Source organism: Vulpes lagopus, chromosome 14 (genome assembly GCF_018345385.1).
Source record: "Vulpes lagopus strain Blue_001 chromosome 14, ASM1834538v1, whole genome shotgun sequence".
Taxonomy (NCBI): Eukaryota; Metazoa; Chordata; class Mammalia; order Carnivora; family Canidae; genus Vulpes; species Vulpes lagopus.
The window spans coordinates 35,438,789-35,456,437 of record NC_054837.1 but is presented as its reverse complement, the minus strand read 5'-3'; the positions used below and the strand labels follow the sequence as shown (position 1 = coordinate 35,456,437).

The following is a 17,649-nucleotide window of genomic DNA, read 5'->3' as shown; positions in this document are numbered from 1 at the left end:
TCGCTCAGGTCACCAGTTGCCAGTCTTGACAGCTCAGAGAAAAGCCAAGCCCGGGCCCTCGGGGGATGCAATGGTGGGGAGCGAGGCTGCACTTGCTCTCTCCATCCTGGGACTGGCTCTGTTCTATACCTTTGAAGTGACCTGCGACTGCTCCTCCTGCTGTGGGTCAGCACGCACGAAGGGGAGGATGACTCACCTGGCTGGACCAATGCAGGAAACTGTCCCTGGGAAGTGGTGTCACCGGCCAGGTCCCCAAGGGGAACACTCACCCAGGAGGGGGCAGGAGGATGTTTGCCTCTGAGGCCCCTCTGAGCCAAGCGCTCACCCTCCCCTTGCCTTCACACTGAGCATAGAGTAGCAGAAAATGGGAAGGACTCTGAAAAGCCATTACATTTCCAAGTGTTTTTCCAGGTTTTCTGATGCTGGGCCCTGGCTGTGGCTCAGGTCTACAGTTTGGACCCAAAGTACTGTGACCCATCCCTGGCAGAGACGGTCACCTGTGGGGGTGTGGCCCCGGACTGGGTTCCTTGGGAAGTGAAGGCCCCTTCTGTATGCTTCCATGACTTCCCCAGCTCGGCCACCACGGGACGGGGGCCCTGAACCCTCTGCATCCGGATCCTGGACTCCCTAGGGTGGCCCACCCTGGGGCAGGCTTGGGAGCTGGGCCATCCCCTTAGGACAGTGCTACCCGAGCTCACCCTCATCTCTGCCTCCACCATGTGCTGGTCCCAGTGCCCCTGGCAGAGCACAGGGAGCTGAGAAAGAAGGCTCTGGTGAATTCAAAATGTATGAAGGCTTGAGAAGACATCAAAGTCCGTTCCGGTTTTCAAGAACAAAATGAGTGTCTCAGAACATCACTGCAGTGACCTTCTGTCATCAACACTAAGCTCTCCCAGCAATCGACGTCTGCATCCTCTCAGTTCTCACGTGTGATCTTAGGACTGGCACCTGCCTTAGTTTTAAAGAAAAGCTTGTAACGTCTGAGCATATTTAGAGGGAAAAAGGACACGGTTCTCTCCTCTGAGGATAGTTATGCACTTGTTAGAGCCCATTTACTGCAGCCCAGGGAGTGTATGACAGCCCACACGGCCCCACTGTGCACCCTGCTAGGGCTTTGTCACTGGCTCCAGGTGCCAGGTAGGTCCACGGACAAGCACTTTCCCTGTCGGGTGATGAAGAATATGGACTTTCGACAGCCCTCAGACTACTGTGTTTCAGCGTGTGGCGCACGGCCCACTCCTGCAGCCCTGAGTGCTTGGACTGTTCCTCACAGCCTGGGCACCACGGTGACCCTCGGCCCTGGTATCTCTGGGATGTCGGCCACAGTCAGGCACAGTTTCCCAGGCAAGAAGCTGCCCCTGAGTGGCCAGACCGTTCCGCTCGGTCATTTATTTATCACATGTTTTATGAGGAGCCAGACTCTGTCACTGGTATTGAAATGAATCAGCAGTACAGACTCATCCCCTAACGTCAGGGTCACATCCTGGAGAAGGACTCAGAAATGGAATAGCTAATCTAAAAACACAGAATTGCAAACTGTAATGTATACCAGGACAGAGATTACCGGGAATTCTGGGAATACACAGAAGGAGGCTTAGAGAGCTGGCATCTGAAGCTGGCAACCGAGGAGAGGGTTTTCTGGGCAGAGGGAACAGGGGGTGCCAAGTCTCTGAGGTAAGGGGATGCTGAGTCCATAGATCATTGTTTGAGTCCATGACACTGCATGAGGCTCATCATGAACACAAGCGGTTCTTGCTACTCTATGTACGACGGCTCATCATTTGGCCCCCAGTTCCACATTAGTAGCAAAGATGATGATTCTAGTGCTACCACTGTCACTGTCCCATCGATGAGGTAATTGAAGTTCATGTAGGTAAATGACTGTCCTAAGGTTCCAGCTCAAGAATGGCAGCACCAGGATCAGAATCTGTGTGACTCCCTGTGTTGAGCTTCCTTAAGATCTCAGTGTGACCTGTGCCCCAAGAGGAGATGGAATGTGGATGGTTGGTTGCAAAGAGATTGGGTGTGTGCCCAGAGCCCGTTTGTCCTCCCAGGCTGTTTTGCAGGCTTTGTCTGCCAGGATCCATTCTTTAGGAGCAATAACACACCTAAACCAAATCAGCATAAGCAAAAGATAAATCATTGGTGCACGTAGTTGGGAAGTCCAGCTTGATTTCAGGCCTGGCTTGACCTAGGGACTCAAGTGACACGGGCAGAGTCCATTCTTTTCCTTTCTGTGCTGGCTCAGTCCATCGTCTTTAACATCCTCTGATTCAAGATTCAGAAGTCTCAAGAAATGCTGGCTGCCTCTGCACAGCCATTCAAACAGAAGGCCAGGGTTCCCTCCGCAGGGGCCAGGAGTGCCAGCTTGAGGCATTTGACCTTTCTTAAACCAAGCACTGTTGTGCAGATGGAAGCTCTAATGGGCTCAGACCTCCTGCGTGAGCCCAGAGGGCCCAGAGCAGTGTCACATTTGGAATCCTGGGCCGGAGGAGAGGCTCCAGAGGCGAATGGAGGTCTGGAGACAGAAGAGGAACTGGCAGCTTGAGGCACAGCAAACCCCTCTCAGGCCCTCAGGGTAGGGGCTGGTTGGTACCCCGGGCCCTGTACACAGAGGGCAAGGAGAGATAGAGGACAGAGGTGGCCACTCCAGATGGGCAGGTGCAAGGGAATTTCCATCGGCGGCTGTCTTGGCCACGGGACTAGGAGATCTCTGCCCTGCCCCCCAAATCCTCAAATCTATAGAGAGCCCTTAGCGGGGCTCCACTGCCACACTCATCCAGAGGTCTCGGTGTCACATCGTTCTTTCAAGGCCACTTTCTTGGAACAGACTCTCACAGTAGGAGCAGTGGGCAGACGGGACTGTCCAAGGACGGAAGAGTGGGGAGCCCCGGATTGCCTGGGGCCAGCTCTGAGGTTAGCCAGGGGTCACATCCTCTGACCGCCTCCTCCAACAATAGGGAGGAGGTCTGTGCCCAAAGAAGAGGGTGTGGCTCTGGGGAGGGGAGGACAGCGGCCAGGACACGGTAGCTCCAGTGGCAGCAGAGCCTGAGCCTGCCCAGCGTTCCACTCGATCCCTGCCCGCCCAGTGCTCAGGCTCAGGTGGGACAGAAGTTCCCAGAGTCCAAGGGAGGGGGAGCTCTACACCAGTGGTTCTCGAAGCGGCTGCCTGTTGGAATCACCTGGGAGGCTCTAAAACGACTGGTTCCTCCAGCCTTCAGAGACTGGTTTAGTTGTCCTGGGTGCAGCTTGGAAACCAGGATTCTGAAATCCCCCAGGTGCCTCTTGTGGGTACGAGACTGATCCACAGACAGACACGGTCTGTGTGCACAGATGGCGGGTGCACGCCCCAGACCACCCGAGGACCCCCACTTTGTGGAAGATTGTCCCCTGCCCACCTGACTCTGTTAATTTTTTTTCACACCCTCCCTGGGGCTCCCCTGGGGAACAAATCAATGTCTGACCCAGACAGCCCTTTTTTTCTCATACTGTGCTTATTTGTTAAAGGTTTTCTGGGTGACGCTGAGACTGTGACTGGAGTTACATGGGTCCTCGCTCTTCCAGGGCTGACCAGAAAGGAAGTGACCAAGAGGGGGCCACTGACTTAGCCTCCAGGGCCACCCCAAGCTGGTCATACACAGCGGGCCAAAGATGTTTCCTCCACCTGCATCCACCCATCCATCCCTCTGCCCATCAGTTGTCCATTGGTCCATCCATCCCTGCATCCCTCCCTCCAGCCACCCGGAAGAACCAGCTTCTGATGGACATCTCTGCAGACATCTATGTGGAGGGACTGATGGTGGTGAAACTAGATGCATCCAGCCCTGCACCTCCCGGGAGATGGAGGTATAGTCTGAATGACTGGGTCCAATCATGACGTGACACATTTACGCAGAACTGACCAAGACAGGATGTTGTGCAGTTAATTCGAATGTAGAAATTCAAATTAGGTGAATTCTTTAAAAAAAAAAAAAGTTTCATTTTTGCATGGCTCAAAATTTGAATCTGCTTCATACAGGGTCAGTGGGGGTGGTTCCTGAAAATATGTCCCAGCTACATGAGTCAGAGCACCAGGTTGAGCAGGTTCAAGTGTGGATGGAGAGGAAAGACCAGGATGGGAGTCAATGAGAATCCAGGCCATGGGATCCCTGGTGGCGCAGCGGTTTGGCGCCTGCCTTTGGCCCAGGGCGCGATCCTAGAGACCCGGGATTGAATCCCACATCGGGCTCCTGGTGCATGGAGCCTGCTTCTCCCTCTGCCTATCTCTCTCTGCCTCTCTCTCTGTGACTATCATAAAATTTAAAAAAAAAAAAGAATCCAGGCCTTTTAGAACCATGTTCTGAGATCCTGGATATCGATGTACACAGTAAGTTCTCAGCAGTGGCCTGGCAGCATGGATGTGTGCAATAAGCTCTCAGCAATGGCCTGAGACTGTGGATGTATACAGTAGGTGCTCAGCAGAGGCCTGGCACTGTGGGCCCATGCAGGAAGCACTTAGGGATGGTCTAGCATATGGGTATATGCAGTACATGCTCGGTAATTACCTGGCAGTAGGACTGTACACAACAGGTACTCAGTGGGTCCGCTGGCTTGGTCTCCGAAGCCAACTGCTCAGCAGATGCTTGAAGGGGTGCCAGACATGGGGAGGGGACTCCTGGAACCCCTGACAGGTGACATGCCCTCCAGGTAAGAAAGGGGTTTTAAAGTAGCATGTGGAGTGAGGAAGTCACCTCTGAGGAGGGGTCAGTGAGCAGTGACAGCCAGGCCCCTGGAGGCTCTTCTGAGTCACATCGCAGATGACCCACTCACCCTCCTGCATACACTGAACGCCTACTCTGTGCAGGCCCTCTTCTGAGTACTCTTCCACTCAGCTGAGTAGCACAGGTCAGGGGCCCGTCTCTCCATCACAGTGGAGCACAAATTTATTCACAAGAGAAAACCATTTGAGGTCGTCTCCACTGTCAGCAGCATGGCGCCAAGGGAATACAACTGAAACCCGCCGGCTGTCGCGGATCCCACGGCAGACTCACCCGCTGCGAGTCTGCGAGGAGGAGCCCAGGGGTCGCTGACTGTTAGAGGCACCTCCTGTGACTCTGGCCTTCTGCAGAAGAAAGCCTCATTGTCCGAGGGGCATGGCTAGTGGCTTGAGACAAAGCCACGTATTACTGAACAAAAATGGTTACAACAAAGTGCACACAGTGAGCTGATTTTCCTTTAAAAGACTGACCTCAGGGTGCCCGGCTGGCTCAGCAGGTGAAGCGTCTGCCTTATGTCCAGGCACACGTTTAGAGGTCTCGTGTTCACACGGACAGGTGCACCCATACCAAGTGCCCCCAGTGGTTCCCCCTGGAGAATGTGATGATGGGTGATTGTTTTTCCTTTTAGAGGATTTTGTAAGAAAAGAATTACTTTAATACCATGGGAAATTTTAAAGTTGACCTCCAGAAAACTCTTTTTACACAATGAAGTGTATATGTAAGTAAAAGGAAAAACTGATAGGATTGGAAGTGGATTTAAAGAAATACCTCCAGTAGGAGTTTGATGTTCACAGGTGGTTGGGAGATTGCTCAAGCATCTCCCTTAAAAATTGTTTGAAACCAATAATAATAGATCATGCTTTTGGCATTCAGGTAAAATTTGATTCCTTCTTTCAAAACACCACGAGTGGGAATGTTCTGCTCAGCAAGTGACAGAAACGTCTCACAGGGTGGGAAGTGTCAGATAGAGGCATCCGAGGATGAGCCCCAGAGACGGGGGATCCCAGGAAGTGGGATGCCAAGGAGAGGCCCCTGAGGACTGGGGGTCCAGAGAGGCCAGCGGGAAGTGAGAGGGTGATGGCTCTGGTCTCAGTCAGACCCGATGTCATGGAGAGTGTAGCATCCTGAGACGTGAGTGTGGTTCATCAGCCCCCGCCCACAGCCTCCCCGTCTCTAGCCAAGCATCAGAAAACACAAGTGAAGCCCATCCTAACCCCGCAACCTGGACACCCACCTGCCGCCTCTTCACCATCCACCGGCCCTTCCTGGGCTACTTGCAGGCCTCACCCGCTGACGCCCCACATCCTGTCCACGGGTGTAAGTCTGTGCCATGGCATGAAGCCAGCGGGAGCAGCCGGGGGAGGGAAGCTCGTAAGGCTCTGTCACTCGAGGCAGAAGAGTAACGGCCTCCAGAAGAGGAACGATCGGTGCTGAGCCCTCGCACCCCAGGGGCCGGGCCGTCCACATTCAAAGCCTCCCTGCTGGTTGCTGGGCTCCAGGGGCTGCTTCTGCGGGCAGCAGGTGGACAGGAGGTGAGAAGGCCCGGGCCGGGACCCCTGCTGCCCCCCGTGTGGTCGAGGACCTGCACCCCGACGGGCCCCGGGAGCCTGTTGCAGATGCAGGATCCCCGGCCCCAGCCCAGGCCGAGGAGTCGGCGTCCGCCCTGGCGCCAGCCCCAGCCCTCGCTGCCCTCTGAGCCCCAGCGCAGGGCAGCCGCCTTCTGCAGTCCGCGCGGCCCGGAGGGGCCCAGGGACACGGTTGGCTGAGAGCCTCGGGCCCCACAGTCCACGCAGGGGAGCTTAGACACGATGCAAGCGACTTGTCTCTCACACAAGCCGAGCGGGAGAAGTGTAGTCCAGGCTGGCTTGGCAGTTCACGGGCGTAAGGGAGGGACGCTGCTCCATCCCGCCTCTAGGAATGTCCCAATATCGGATTCCTCCTCGTGTTCAGGGGCCTGCGTGAGCTCCAGTGCCCACATCTACACTCCAGCCGCCCGGGACAGGCAGGCCGCCGTCCTGTGTGCCCCTGCCCCCCCGACCTCCTGCAGCCACCCCCGAGCCTGGGGAGCAGCCTCACGGGAAGCCACGGCAGCCGCGGCCTGCATCCTGGGAGGAGCGCTGGGAGGGCTTGGTCATCCTCCCGGCAGGGCCAGGCAGGGACCTTCTGGGGGCCCCATGCTCCCCGCCCCCACAGGCGAGAGGCCACCCAGGGTCCATGGAGAGGACTCAGCAGGGAGAGAAGACAGCTGGGCCGCGGAGGCGCAGTCTCCCAAAACCCGGGAGATCCGTAAAACCAGGAGAACAGAGGGCCAGAGCCGTTTGCAATGTGACAAACACGGCTTGTTAACCTCATAGAGGCAGAGGAGGCTGCAGAATATCCAATTATGTGAGCAGGCCACGCAGCATGCAGGGTCAGGCCGCTCTCTCATTTATCTGGGCAGACTCCATTAGGCCCGTTAATCTTCCTGATTAACTGTCCTGAAAGGATGCCGGTGGGGAGGGACAGTCCCCCATGAGCCGGGAGACGGGAAGGCAGCAGGTGGCGGCCCGCCGGGACTGGCCCTCACAGCCCCTCCACCCCCAACCCCAAACAAGGGACAGCAGGTCCCCGGTCCTCCCGCCATTCAGGGATGCCAGGGGCCCTGCTATGAATAGCAGAAAAGTTCTCTGGCCCAAGGAAAGAGGAAACTTCTCTCCTAGTCTCGGCTCCAGAAGCTGCTCCATATGCATTCAGGGACCCTGTAATCTCCATGGCTCCATGGCCATCACAGGGGTCGCCATGGCCTGGCCAGCTCCCCAGGGTCACACCATGGTTCTAAGGCCTCCCATACAGATGCCCATGTCCCCTCAAACGACACTTGCTGAGGTGCCTCCCATGCCTTTGTGTGAACCAGCCTGTGGAAAGCAGAATGGGACCACAAGCCCATTATAGAGTGTGAGGATCTGCCCTGAGCTGGGGCTTGGGTCACCCTTCCCTGAGTCACATGGGGGAGACACATCCAGAAAACTCAAGGTTATCCCAGGAGGGAAGAAGTGGGGTGGGTATTGGTGGAGACCCAGGCTCCATGCTGCTGTGAGCAGAACCAAGTTAGACTCACCTCTGCTGTTACTCATCCTACAGAATAAAACTTCCAACTGAAGGGTCAGGGACCCAGGAGTCACCAAACATGGACACGGAGAAACTGACCATTGTTGGAAGGTAAGATTCCATTCTGCCAGGGTGACCTCGTAAACTCAAGTCATTCGGGGAGCATGCACCCCCACTTCCACCTGCTTCCTAGAGTTAAGTCCACACTCAAGGGAGTTAATGTGACACCAAAGTCCCAAGGAGGGAGGACCAGATCCCTGGAGCCGCCATCAAGAGCCTGCATGCTGCTCCCCAGCCTCAGTCCCTAGAGTCTGCAGGGAGGCAAGGAGGAGGTCATTCTGCCTGCAGCTGAAGCGCACCGTGCTGGATGCCAGGAGCCATGCTGGGCGCCTGCCACGTTATCAGCAATGCCTAGTCTGCAGGACAAGCATGGTATCAGAGCTTGATCCCACATGGGGGGAGGTCATCCCTTCCAGGTCCCCTGGTCTTCCTCTGTCCCCAGAATGGGGAGAAAAGTCTGCTCACTGGAGAAATGTTCCTGAGGGTCACCACCCTAGACACAGACCCAGTAAAAGATGAAGATTTATCATAAGATCACAGCAGTCCCCCTGCCCCATGTTGTCACCACCATGGCATGAGGTCCAGAGGGTACCCGTGGCTCCAGCTGACAGTGCTGCAAAGCTGCAGTCTCTCTGAGGAGCACACATGGAAAGCCCACACTCAGGGGCAAGGGCAAGAACATGGACCATACAGGAATTAGGAGCCTCAGGCACCTGCAGCCCCAGGTGAACAACAAACACAGCCCAGCTCAGGCCAGATAAGTGCAAACCCTGACCCTGACCTCTTCCTACCTCGGTCCCTAGTACCCAATTGAGCCTCAGTCAGCGGCTAGCAACAGCAGCACTGTGAGGCTTCCCACGGTCAAGGAGGAAGAAAGCACCAGAACCAGACTCACACACTGTGCAGAGGTTGAAATCATCCATATGTTAGGAGCTGTAAGAGAAGTGGGCGACACATGAGAACAGATGGGGAATGAAAGCAGAGAGAACAGAAACTCAAAGGACACACCAGCTGCTGGAAGTCAAGCCCTTTGAGAGAAATGAGAGTACCTGTGGGGATGCCTAGGTGGCTCAGCAGTTGGCATCTGCCATTGGCTCAGGGTGTGATTCCAGGGCACCAGGGTCACATTCTGCATCAGGCTCCCTGCAGGGAGCCAACTTCTCCCTCTGCCTGTGTCTCTGCCTCTCTCTGTGCCTCTCATGAATAAAAAAATAAAATCTTAAAAAAAAAAAAAAAACTGTGAGGCACAACTGACTGAGCCACTCAGGTGCTCCTAATCAAACAAACAAACAAACAAACAAAAAAGAATGTCTGTGATGCTTCATCAGCAGGCTACAGGCAACAGAGGAGAGAATCCATGTGCTTCAAACATTACTTTAAGAATCAGTTAAAATATATATTGGAATCTGAAAGTCAATCTGTCCGAATTCTACCAAACATTTAAGGATGAAATTATAGCAAATTTCAAGATGTAAATAAATGGAGAGATACTCCATAATCAAGTGTTGAAAGATTCAATATCGTGAGGAGATCAATTGTTCAGAATGACCTGCAGATTCATCACAATCCCAGTCAATATCCCAACAAGTGATTTGTAGATACTGACAAAGTGGCTCTAAAACCTTTATGGAGAGGCAAAGCATCTGGAAGAGCCAACACAACACGAGGAAGAAAAACCTCCCTTGGGGATTCCTGCTTCCCTGTCTCAGGACTTCACCCAGCTACAACAAATGGTGCAGGGTCGGAAGGAAAGGAGAGACCGGCAGATCCGTGGACGGCATGCAGGTCCCGGAGCCAGAACCTCAGATGTCGCATTCTATTTTGCAGCCAAAGAGTTTTCTACCACTTTCTGTGTAAGGGACACCAATGTAGCCAGTCGGCACAGCTGGCAGCCCTCGTGCAGGTCGGGGAGTCCAGCAGGGAGGCTGCGGCATGCGGCTGGAGCTCACACTCTGCGCTCAGCCTCACATCACCCGGGCACCCCGACCCCCCCACACAGCCTGCTACCAAGTCACCTCCTGGCCCGCGATTCCTCCCAGGGGTGAAGGGAGAACGTGTGAGTGAGCTGCCCCACTTCCTCAGCTGCGTGGACGCTGCCAGACACCCACTCCTCATCCTCACCGGACTGGGGGACAGGCCACAGCTGGGAGGACACAGCCGGGGCTCTCGGAGCACATCTAGAGGACACAGATGCTACCAAGCACACTGCAGACTCCATCAGGAAGCTGCACCACGATCCCCAAACTGGCCCACGGGAGCCCCCAGCACGCAGCACCCTGGCGGGCTCCCTGCGTGCACTCCCCAGAGCAGCAGGACGGCTGTGGAAGGGTGGCTGTTGAGCAGTGCGCGCCAGCGGATGGGAGGCTATCGGCACCTGGCGGGCTTGGCAGGATCGAGGGAGGGGGTCTGAACACATAAAAAACCAACACCGATCCTTCTCAAACCCTTCCAACCGACTGAAAAGGAGGCAGCACTTCCGAACCTATTTTATGAGGCCCACATTATTCTGATACTGAAGCCAGAAAAGGGACTAGAGAAAGGAAACTGCAGGCCACTGTCCCTGAGGAAATCCTCAAAGAAACACTAGCGAACCGGCGTGTGGAAACAGCCCTCCCTACGGTCAGCTGGATTCCTCCTGGATGCTGGGACACACAGACCACGTGCCACGCCACAGCAGCAGCATGAAAGCAGGGGAACAGACCACCATCTGGGGAGATGCAGTAGCAGCATTTCACAAAAGTCAGTATTAATATGATTCAAAAAACGCTTGACATAGTAAAGTCCACAATGTGAGGAGCCCACAGGTAATACGCTCAAGAGTGAATGGGTGGAAACACTGTTTCCCACATCAGGAGTGAGACAGGGAGCCCGTCCCCACCCTCCTGTCCAGCCTGGGGCCCGGGGCCGTGGCTGGAGGGTCAAGCAGGAGAAGAAAAGGCACCAAACCCTACAGTGAGGCTGTGGGACACGAAATCCACATGAACGGGGGAACAAAGAAGGAAAACGTACACACGGCGAGCTCTGGCTGCTGGGACAGCACGGATGGACCAGGAAGGTGTCATGTGAGGGAAGGAAGTGAGGCAGCGAAAGATAAACACTGCACGATCTCACTTAAATGAGATAGAAGAAGGCCAGACTCATGGAAGCAGAGCAGGCTGGAGGCTGCCAGAGGCAGGGCGGCAGGGCAATGGGGAATGGGCATCCAGAGGTGGAAACATCCAGGCATAAGGCAAGGAAGCCCCAGATGGAACAGAATGCGCGGTGGCCACTGTTTGATGCCGTGTCCATCATCCGCAGCCACATGTGGTGGCAGATGGGCTCATGGTGGGGACCATCTCACAACGTACATGACCATCAAATTGTGACATTGTCCACCTGAAACTAGTGTGATGCCGTCTGTCAACTCTCCCCCAATAAAAACACAGGAAACGATATTTTATCTAAAGGTAGGGATTGGGCCCATGGTGTGAACAGAGTACCCTACCCCCCACCCCCACCCTCACAGCCAAACTCCCTGAACATGGGAGGAAATACTGTAAAGGCCTAAGTGTGCCCAACAAGCTAAGGACCCGCATGTGGACTCCAAGGCGTGCAGGGTCTCTGCAGGATCAGCGAGGTGAGTGGGGGCCAGCCACTGTGGGAGGTGGGGGGCTCCACCTGGGGTGGCCCTCTGCCCACGCTGCACCCCGGCCTCCTATAGCTGCCTCTGCAACAGGGCAGGAGGAATGAACAGGAGCCGCACCCCAGATAGACCAGATGCCCAGAGAAGTGCCCAGGCGTTTCCACAGGGGTCAGCACTGGTCCATGGTCAGTCTGAGAGCAGAAGGCCTGGAACTACGGTCATCCTGCTGTGGCTTGGGGATGTGCGCACACACACACACGCATGCACACACACGCACACGCACGCACGCACGCACTCCACACCAACCACAGGGCGATGGGACTGGGGGAAACTCAGGGCACAGCAGGTGAGCGCACCCGTAAGGACAAGGTGTTCAGAATGGCCAGCCCCCTTCTGAGAGAAAGACAAAAAAATAAAGGCAGAGGAAGATCCACTTAGTCCCCGCAGGGATCAAAGAGAGAGATGAGAACAGGTCGCACATACTAAGTTGGCAATAGAAATACTGACAGCAAACACTCTTTGCTGGTAAAATACTAGAAAGATGAACATATCAGTAATTTCTCACTGGCACTGAGCACTGGCCCCCCACAACTGGTTTGTTTTTTGTTTTGTTTTTGTTTTGGTAAAGATTTTATTTATTTATTCATGAGACACAGAGAGAGAGAGAGGCAGAGACACAGGCAGAGGGAGAAGCAGGCTCCATGCAGGGAGCCCCACGTGGAACTCGATGCCAGGACCCCGGGATCATGACCTGAGCCAAAGGCAGACACTCAACCGCTGAGCCACCCATGTGGCTACCCCACAACTGCTTTGGTAAGCAATTGGGCAAAATTTTTCAAGAGCCATGTAATTATTTCCTTTTTGATGCAGAAACCCAATTTGAATTTTCAACTGGAGAATCATCAGTATGAGAAAAGAAGGCATAAGCAGAATGACATCAGAGACGTCAAGATCTATGGATACCCCACCTCATATGTGTAGAGAAAAATCTATCAAAACAGTAACATGATATGCATACAAATAAAATACATACATGCTGTACATAACACAAAAGCATGGAAAAAAAACATCTTGTAAAATAATTCGCGGATTTGGTAAAATATCACACGTAATTGGATGTTTCATTGCATATCCACTACAAGCATGATCATGAATAATACGCAGCAATATGGAAAGTCATCAAGAAGAGCATGAGGAGCCTAAAAGCAGGTGGCTGCACAGGGCATATGATACTGGACGGGGAAAGTGTGCCTGCCTGTTTGCAGGGATGCCAAAGCAGACTGGGTGGCTGGTGCTGAGGCCCCCCCCCACCACACGTCTATGCAGGGGACACAAGGCTGCACAGACCCTCTCCTTGTCCTCCTTCCCTGGGCCCAGGGGCTGGTGCTCACCCCCCGCTGCCCTGCCCTGAGGAGGGAGGCTCCCAAGAGCCAAGACATCATCGACCACGATATCCCAGAGCGGATGTGCTGAGTACACAGCAGGCGCTGAATAAATGTCTGCCACGTGAGTCCCAGGGCAGGATTTCCTCCATGTGTGTTTCCGTACAGGTTTTTGTCATGAGACTTAGTCCCGTTCACGTCCCATAAGCAACAGACTTTAGGGCCACAGTTTATCTTAAGGACATTGAGAGTTTATTTCATACAAAATCACAGCATGTTTTTCACTGCTTAGTGGCATTCATCCTCTTTACTGTGCTGTGAACTACTCTAAACACATGATTCTTTCCGATTTCTTATCTTTGGCCAAATTGCATGTAGATAATAAAGCACTGCAGAAGCCAAAATCTTCATCTTATAAATAAAGTGCACTGCTTTCCTTCATTAGAAATAAAAAGTTATTCCTTGTTTCTCTTGATATATTAGCTATGTGGCGCGAATATGCAGACGGTAAAACAAAATTCCATCTAAAGCAAAGACACGTCCTCACTTGATTTGCTTCACCAGAAATGAAAGAGACAAAGGTGCAAGTGTAGACCTCAGGAATACAGTGTTCTCACTTCTAAGTGCCCCCGGGCACGAGGATCCAAACGCCCAGTTACAAGTGATCTGGTTTCTGGAATCCCGAGAAGCCTGGCAGGGGCTGGGCACACCCGGGCTCTTCACTACGAGGGGTCTCCGCAGCGCTCTAGCCCCCAGCCCGCCCCGGGGGCCACGAGGTGCCTGCCCTGTCTCCCTGTTGAGTCAGCTGCACGCCGGGCCTCACGGGGATAGAACAAAGATCCACCTGATCCACATGGGGCTCTGGGTCGACCTCCCCCACGCAGGACACGCCTATGCCTGACTGTGGCACCCATCGTGATCGGGGTGCACTGTTTGGAAGGCCCCCAAGTTCCGGCAGGTATGTGGGGTGGGCAGGGCTTGGTACCACCACGGTCACAGTTTATAGGAAGGTTTTCCAGTATCGGCTCCGGGTCTGAACGTCTGACCTACATGGCTCATACACCGATGGATGGATGCCCTGTTCTGAGCTTTCACAGATATTCAGTGGCATTGGGGGTTGCATCTAGGGTCACAGGCTCCGGTGTCCCAAGGACCCTGCCCACACACACAGTGGTAACAGTCACTCCATTTCCTACAGGGCCGAGTCTCAGTCCACAAACCAGTGGCGATCCGTTCCCAGGCCCCTGCATCAAGCCACCCCCCCCCAGGCCCCTGCGGCCACATGGCACACATACCACTGGCATCTACCCATCAGAAACACAGCAGGTGTCTATAAGTGACCAAGAAGCAGCTCTGGGAAGCGAGGCCATGGAAGCCCAGTGGCAGGGCAGCAGCCAACTCTGGAGGCCGGGGCATGAGAGAAAGCTCAGGAGCTCACAGCAGGGCCTGGAGTGTGGGGAGAGCGGAGGGAGGCTGTGAAGCTCCCCAGTGGCCCCACCTGGCTCTTCACCCAGAAGAGACATTCCCCTGCGGCCAGAGCCCAAAGACCCCACACAGCAGAGGCCAGACGCCAGAGTGGCCTGCAGGGCCCCAGCCTGCCAGGGCCCCTCTTCGGTGGGCGCTGGCCCCTCAGAGCTGGCTGTGGCTGATTCAGCAGGTTGAGGACATTCCTCATGCTCCTCACATGCCCCTGTCTGCCTCTGCCTGACCCTCTGGGGGTGCCTGGGGGCCTTCATGCCCTCAGGACCTTGCCCCTTGGTCCTAAGGCCCCATCACGGCACCCAGGCTCACTTGCCCTGCTGGTGCTGCAGCCCAGGGTCCCACACAGGGGCGGGGGTGCCCGGGGCACAGTCACTTGGCGACAGGAGGATCAGAACCCGGAGGGCCACCCACTACCTTGTACCAGGCTTTGGGCCCAGCAGGGGGCTCCGTCACACAGGGAGTGTCAGAGGCGAGGGTGACCATCACGGGGGCCAGGACACCATGTCCCGACAGCAGCGAGCAGAGGGTCCCATGGTGAAGGCAGAGTGTATCTTGTGGTCAGTTTGAGGGGTGTGTTCTGAGCAGCAAAATGGCCCATCAGAGACCTCGTGGCTCACACGGTAGACAGGTCCATGCGGTGGGCAGAATGGCTGCCCCTGTCCCAGGGGCTGAGCTTGCTGGACACTGTGCCTGGCCGGGTCCCGTTTATCTGTAAACCACAAAGGAGTGAGCTGGGAAGACACTATCCCCAGATGGGACACCAGATCCCAGTGAGTATAGACGTGCTGGGCCAGAGAGCTGCAGGGGCTCCCCCCACCCCCGCTGGCCATCAGGACCCCCCTGCTCCCCGAGGCACTGCAGGGGGCATGGAGCTCTCTACCTTCTGCACCGACTTCTCATGGCTTCCAGGGGCTGCTGTGCACACCCGTTCTGGCACGAGTGCATTCGTTCGCACCCCCCGCCATCCGTGCCTGCACTCACTCTGTGTTTACCAGCCGCACCCCACTGCTAATGTAGGCTCTGGGGTCACAGGAACGAACAAAGCCAACCAGACTCTTGTTCCCACGGTGTACCCGCCAGCAGGAGGTGGGAGAACCACGCGTGCGTGAACAAACCGAACAGTGTGGACGGCGGCAGCAGCACCGCACCACATGGGGGGCACCATTACTGCACGCTGCCTGGGGAGTTCTTCCTGAGGACAGCACCCCAGAGCCAGGCCCGGGGCTCAGGTAGCAGGCGGCAGTGTCATGGAAACACCCTCATCTGCCCCAGGCAACTGGGGGCCCTGCCTGCCTCTGCATTTCCCACAGGGGGAAGGTGAGTCAAGCCTGGTGTTGAGATGACAGGCTTGTTGAGATCCCTGAGTACCAAGAGTCCAGTTCTCAGGGGATAAGAGACTCCTCTCAGGGATAAGCTTCCTGAAGGTTGGGCTGTCCTGGTGACTCTCAGCCTCCCCGGGCACCAGCAGCATGCCCAGTGTCTGCCTCCTGGTCAACTGATGCTTCCATCCTCCTAAATCAACATGGACCTGGGAACATGACCCTGGGAAATGGGCAAAAGGTGGTGTGATACCACCAGGACAGAGGACCCTGCTGTTTACAGGGCCAAAGGGCATGATGTCACCCCAGAGCACGCGCAGCCTGCAGGCCACGTCAGGTATGAAAAGGCTGAGCAGGAGCCACTGGCACCCAAGCCACACCCCCACAACCCCGACCTGGGCAATCCCCTGTACGACATGGCCCTACCCAGGACAGGCTCAGGGAAGGAAGGAGAGGCCCACTGGAGGCTCTGGGTTTAGAAAGCCTGGGAGGGCAGAGGCCTAGTGCACCTCAGCAAAGCTGGAAGCCACTCCGGCTTTCCAGGTAACAAGGATAGAAGACAGGAGTCTATGGGTCTGTAAGGGTCAGGGTCAAAGCAAGAAGAGGGGACGCAGACAAGACACTGCCTGGTACTCACAACGTCGGAGCTGAAGGGCTTCACGTTAGTGTTGCGGGAAGAGCTACTCGTGAGGGTCCATACCTTGGTTTTATGTTTGAAGGCAGCCCTCACCTTTGAAGGCAGAACAGAGGACTCGTTAGAAGAAATTTCAGTGGTGGAAAGAGCACCAACAGGAGGTCATTCTCAAAGGTCTCTAGGTTTTGTGTTGAAATAAAGTCCCAGAATACCGACCACAGGGCATGGGCAGATTTGGAAGCATCCCGTCCAGGTGCAGGCTTTGTCCCACCCCTGTATCAGGGCCTGCACAGGGAGAAAGCTGGACCTGGTGTGGTCCCTGCTGGCCTCATCACAGTTCCGGACAGGGTACCAGACACGCTCAACAAGGAACGGGGGAGGGAACTGGACCGACCAGCCACAGAAACAATGGAGGAGAAAGTCAACTAATGCAAACACGGGGCCTTGCACAGCTCAAGGCCACGTCTCCTTCCTACCTTACAGACCATAGTTTTGGGCCTGGAGGCTTCTCCCTGGCTTGGCAATCACGTGACCCCCTCCATCCCTGGTCTTCATCATCCTCAGTGACTCACCCTGTCTCCCCAGCATCCCTTCCCTCCCTGCCTGGCCTACATCCCTGTACCAACAGACCCTCTAGAGAAACAGCGCAGATGGGGTGGCACCTCTCTGCCTGTTCCCACTCACCACTGCCAGAGGTACCTCCCATGACTGAGCCTGGTGGGGTCTCATACATCAAGCCCACAGTGTAAGCATTAGTATGGGTCTTGAGAAATAGGATCTGGAGCAGCCTCTACCCTCCCCATGGCCATGTGCACAGCAGGTGCAACACCCAGACTGCACTTGAGAATGAGCCCACTTCCACTGCCCCAATGCCCGTGAAGGACATGTGACGCAGTCCCCCTAAACCCTACAGTCAGGAGACCTCCTCCTTACACCCCAGCCAGCTTCCTCATGCCTTTGGGACTGTTGAGAGGACATCTACATCTTACTCTCCCTGATGTGCCAGACAGCAAGCAAGCAGGTGTAGATTCTGCAGTTCAGCTGCCCCCCGCCCCCACTGTCTCCAACTCCCCTGTCCTCCACAGAGCCAGCAGGGCCTGTGTGATGCTGGGGGCGGGGGAGGGGGAGGATGCCTGGATGTTGCTGAGCAACCAGGATGCAGGAGAAGGGCTGACAGAAAGCAGCCCCACTGCACACAACTAGTCACCACTACCAAAGCCTACCCAGGATTATGTTCCCAGACACCAGCCTAATGGGGCAAGACTGTTTCTGCTCTCTATACCCTTCCAGAAATGAAAAACCATCT

The 17,649-nt window shown here is 55.3% G+C and overlaps 1 protein-coding gene across 4 annotated transcripts in view; it reads right to left on the bottom strand.

The window, feature by feature from the left end:
* Window positions 1-6,769: 6,769 nt before the first annotated feature.
* Window positions 6,770-17,649, bottom strand: part of ADGRD1 (adhesion G protein-coupled receptor D1) — a 128,068-nt gene continuing 117,188 nt past the window's right edge. For 2 of the 4 annotated variants that reach the window (XM_041729308.1, XM_041729309.1), the window contains 2 exons: window positions 16,347-16,439; window positions 13,138-15,099 (listed from right to left, as the gene is read on the bottom strand). In XM_041729308.1, the coding sequence (XP_041585242.1) occupies window positions 15,004-15,099; window positions 16,347-16,439 (189 nt within the window). In that variant the 3' untranslated portion in view covers window positions 13,138-15,003. Of the gene's footprint in view, window positions 6,783-13,137; window positions 15,100-16,346; window positions 16,440-17,649 lie in introns of those variants that run through there. The other 2 variants (XR_005983805.1, XR_005983806.1) reach the window with 2 other exon arrangements.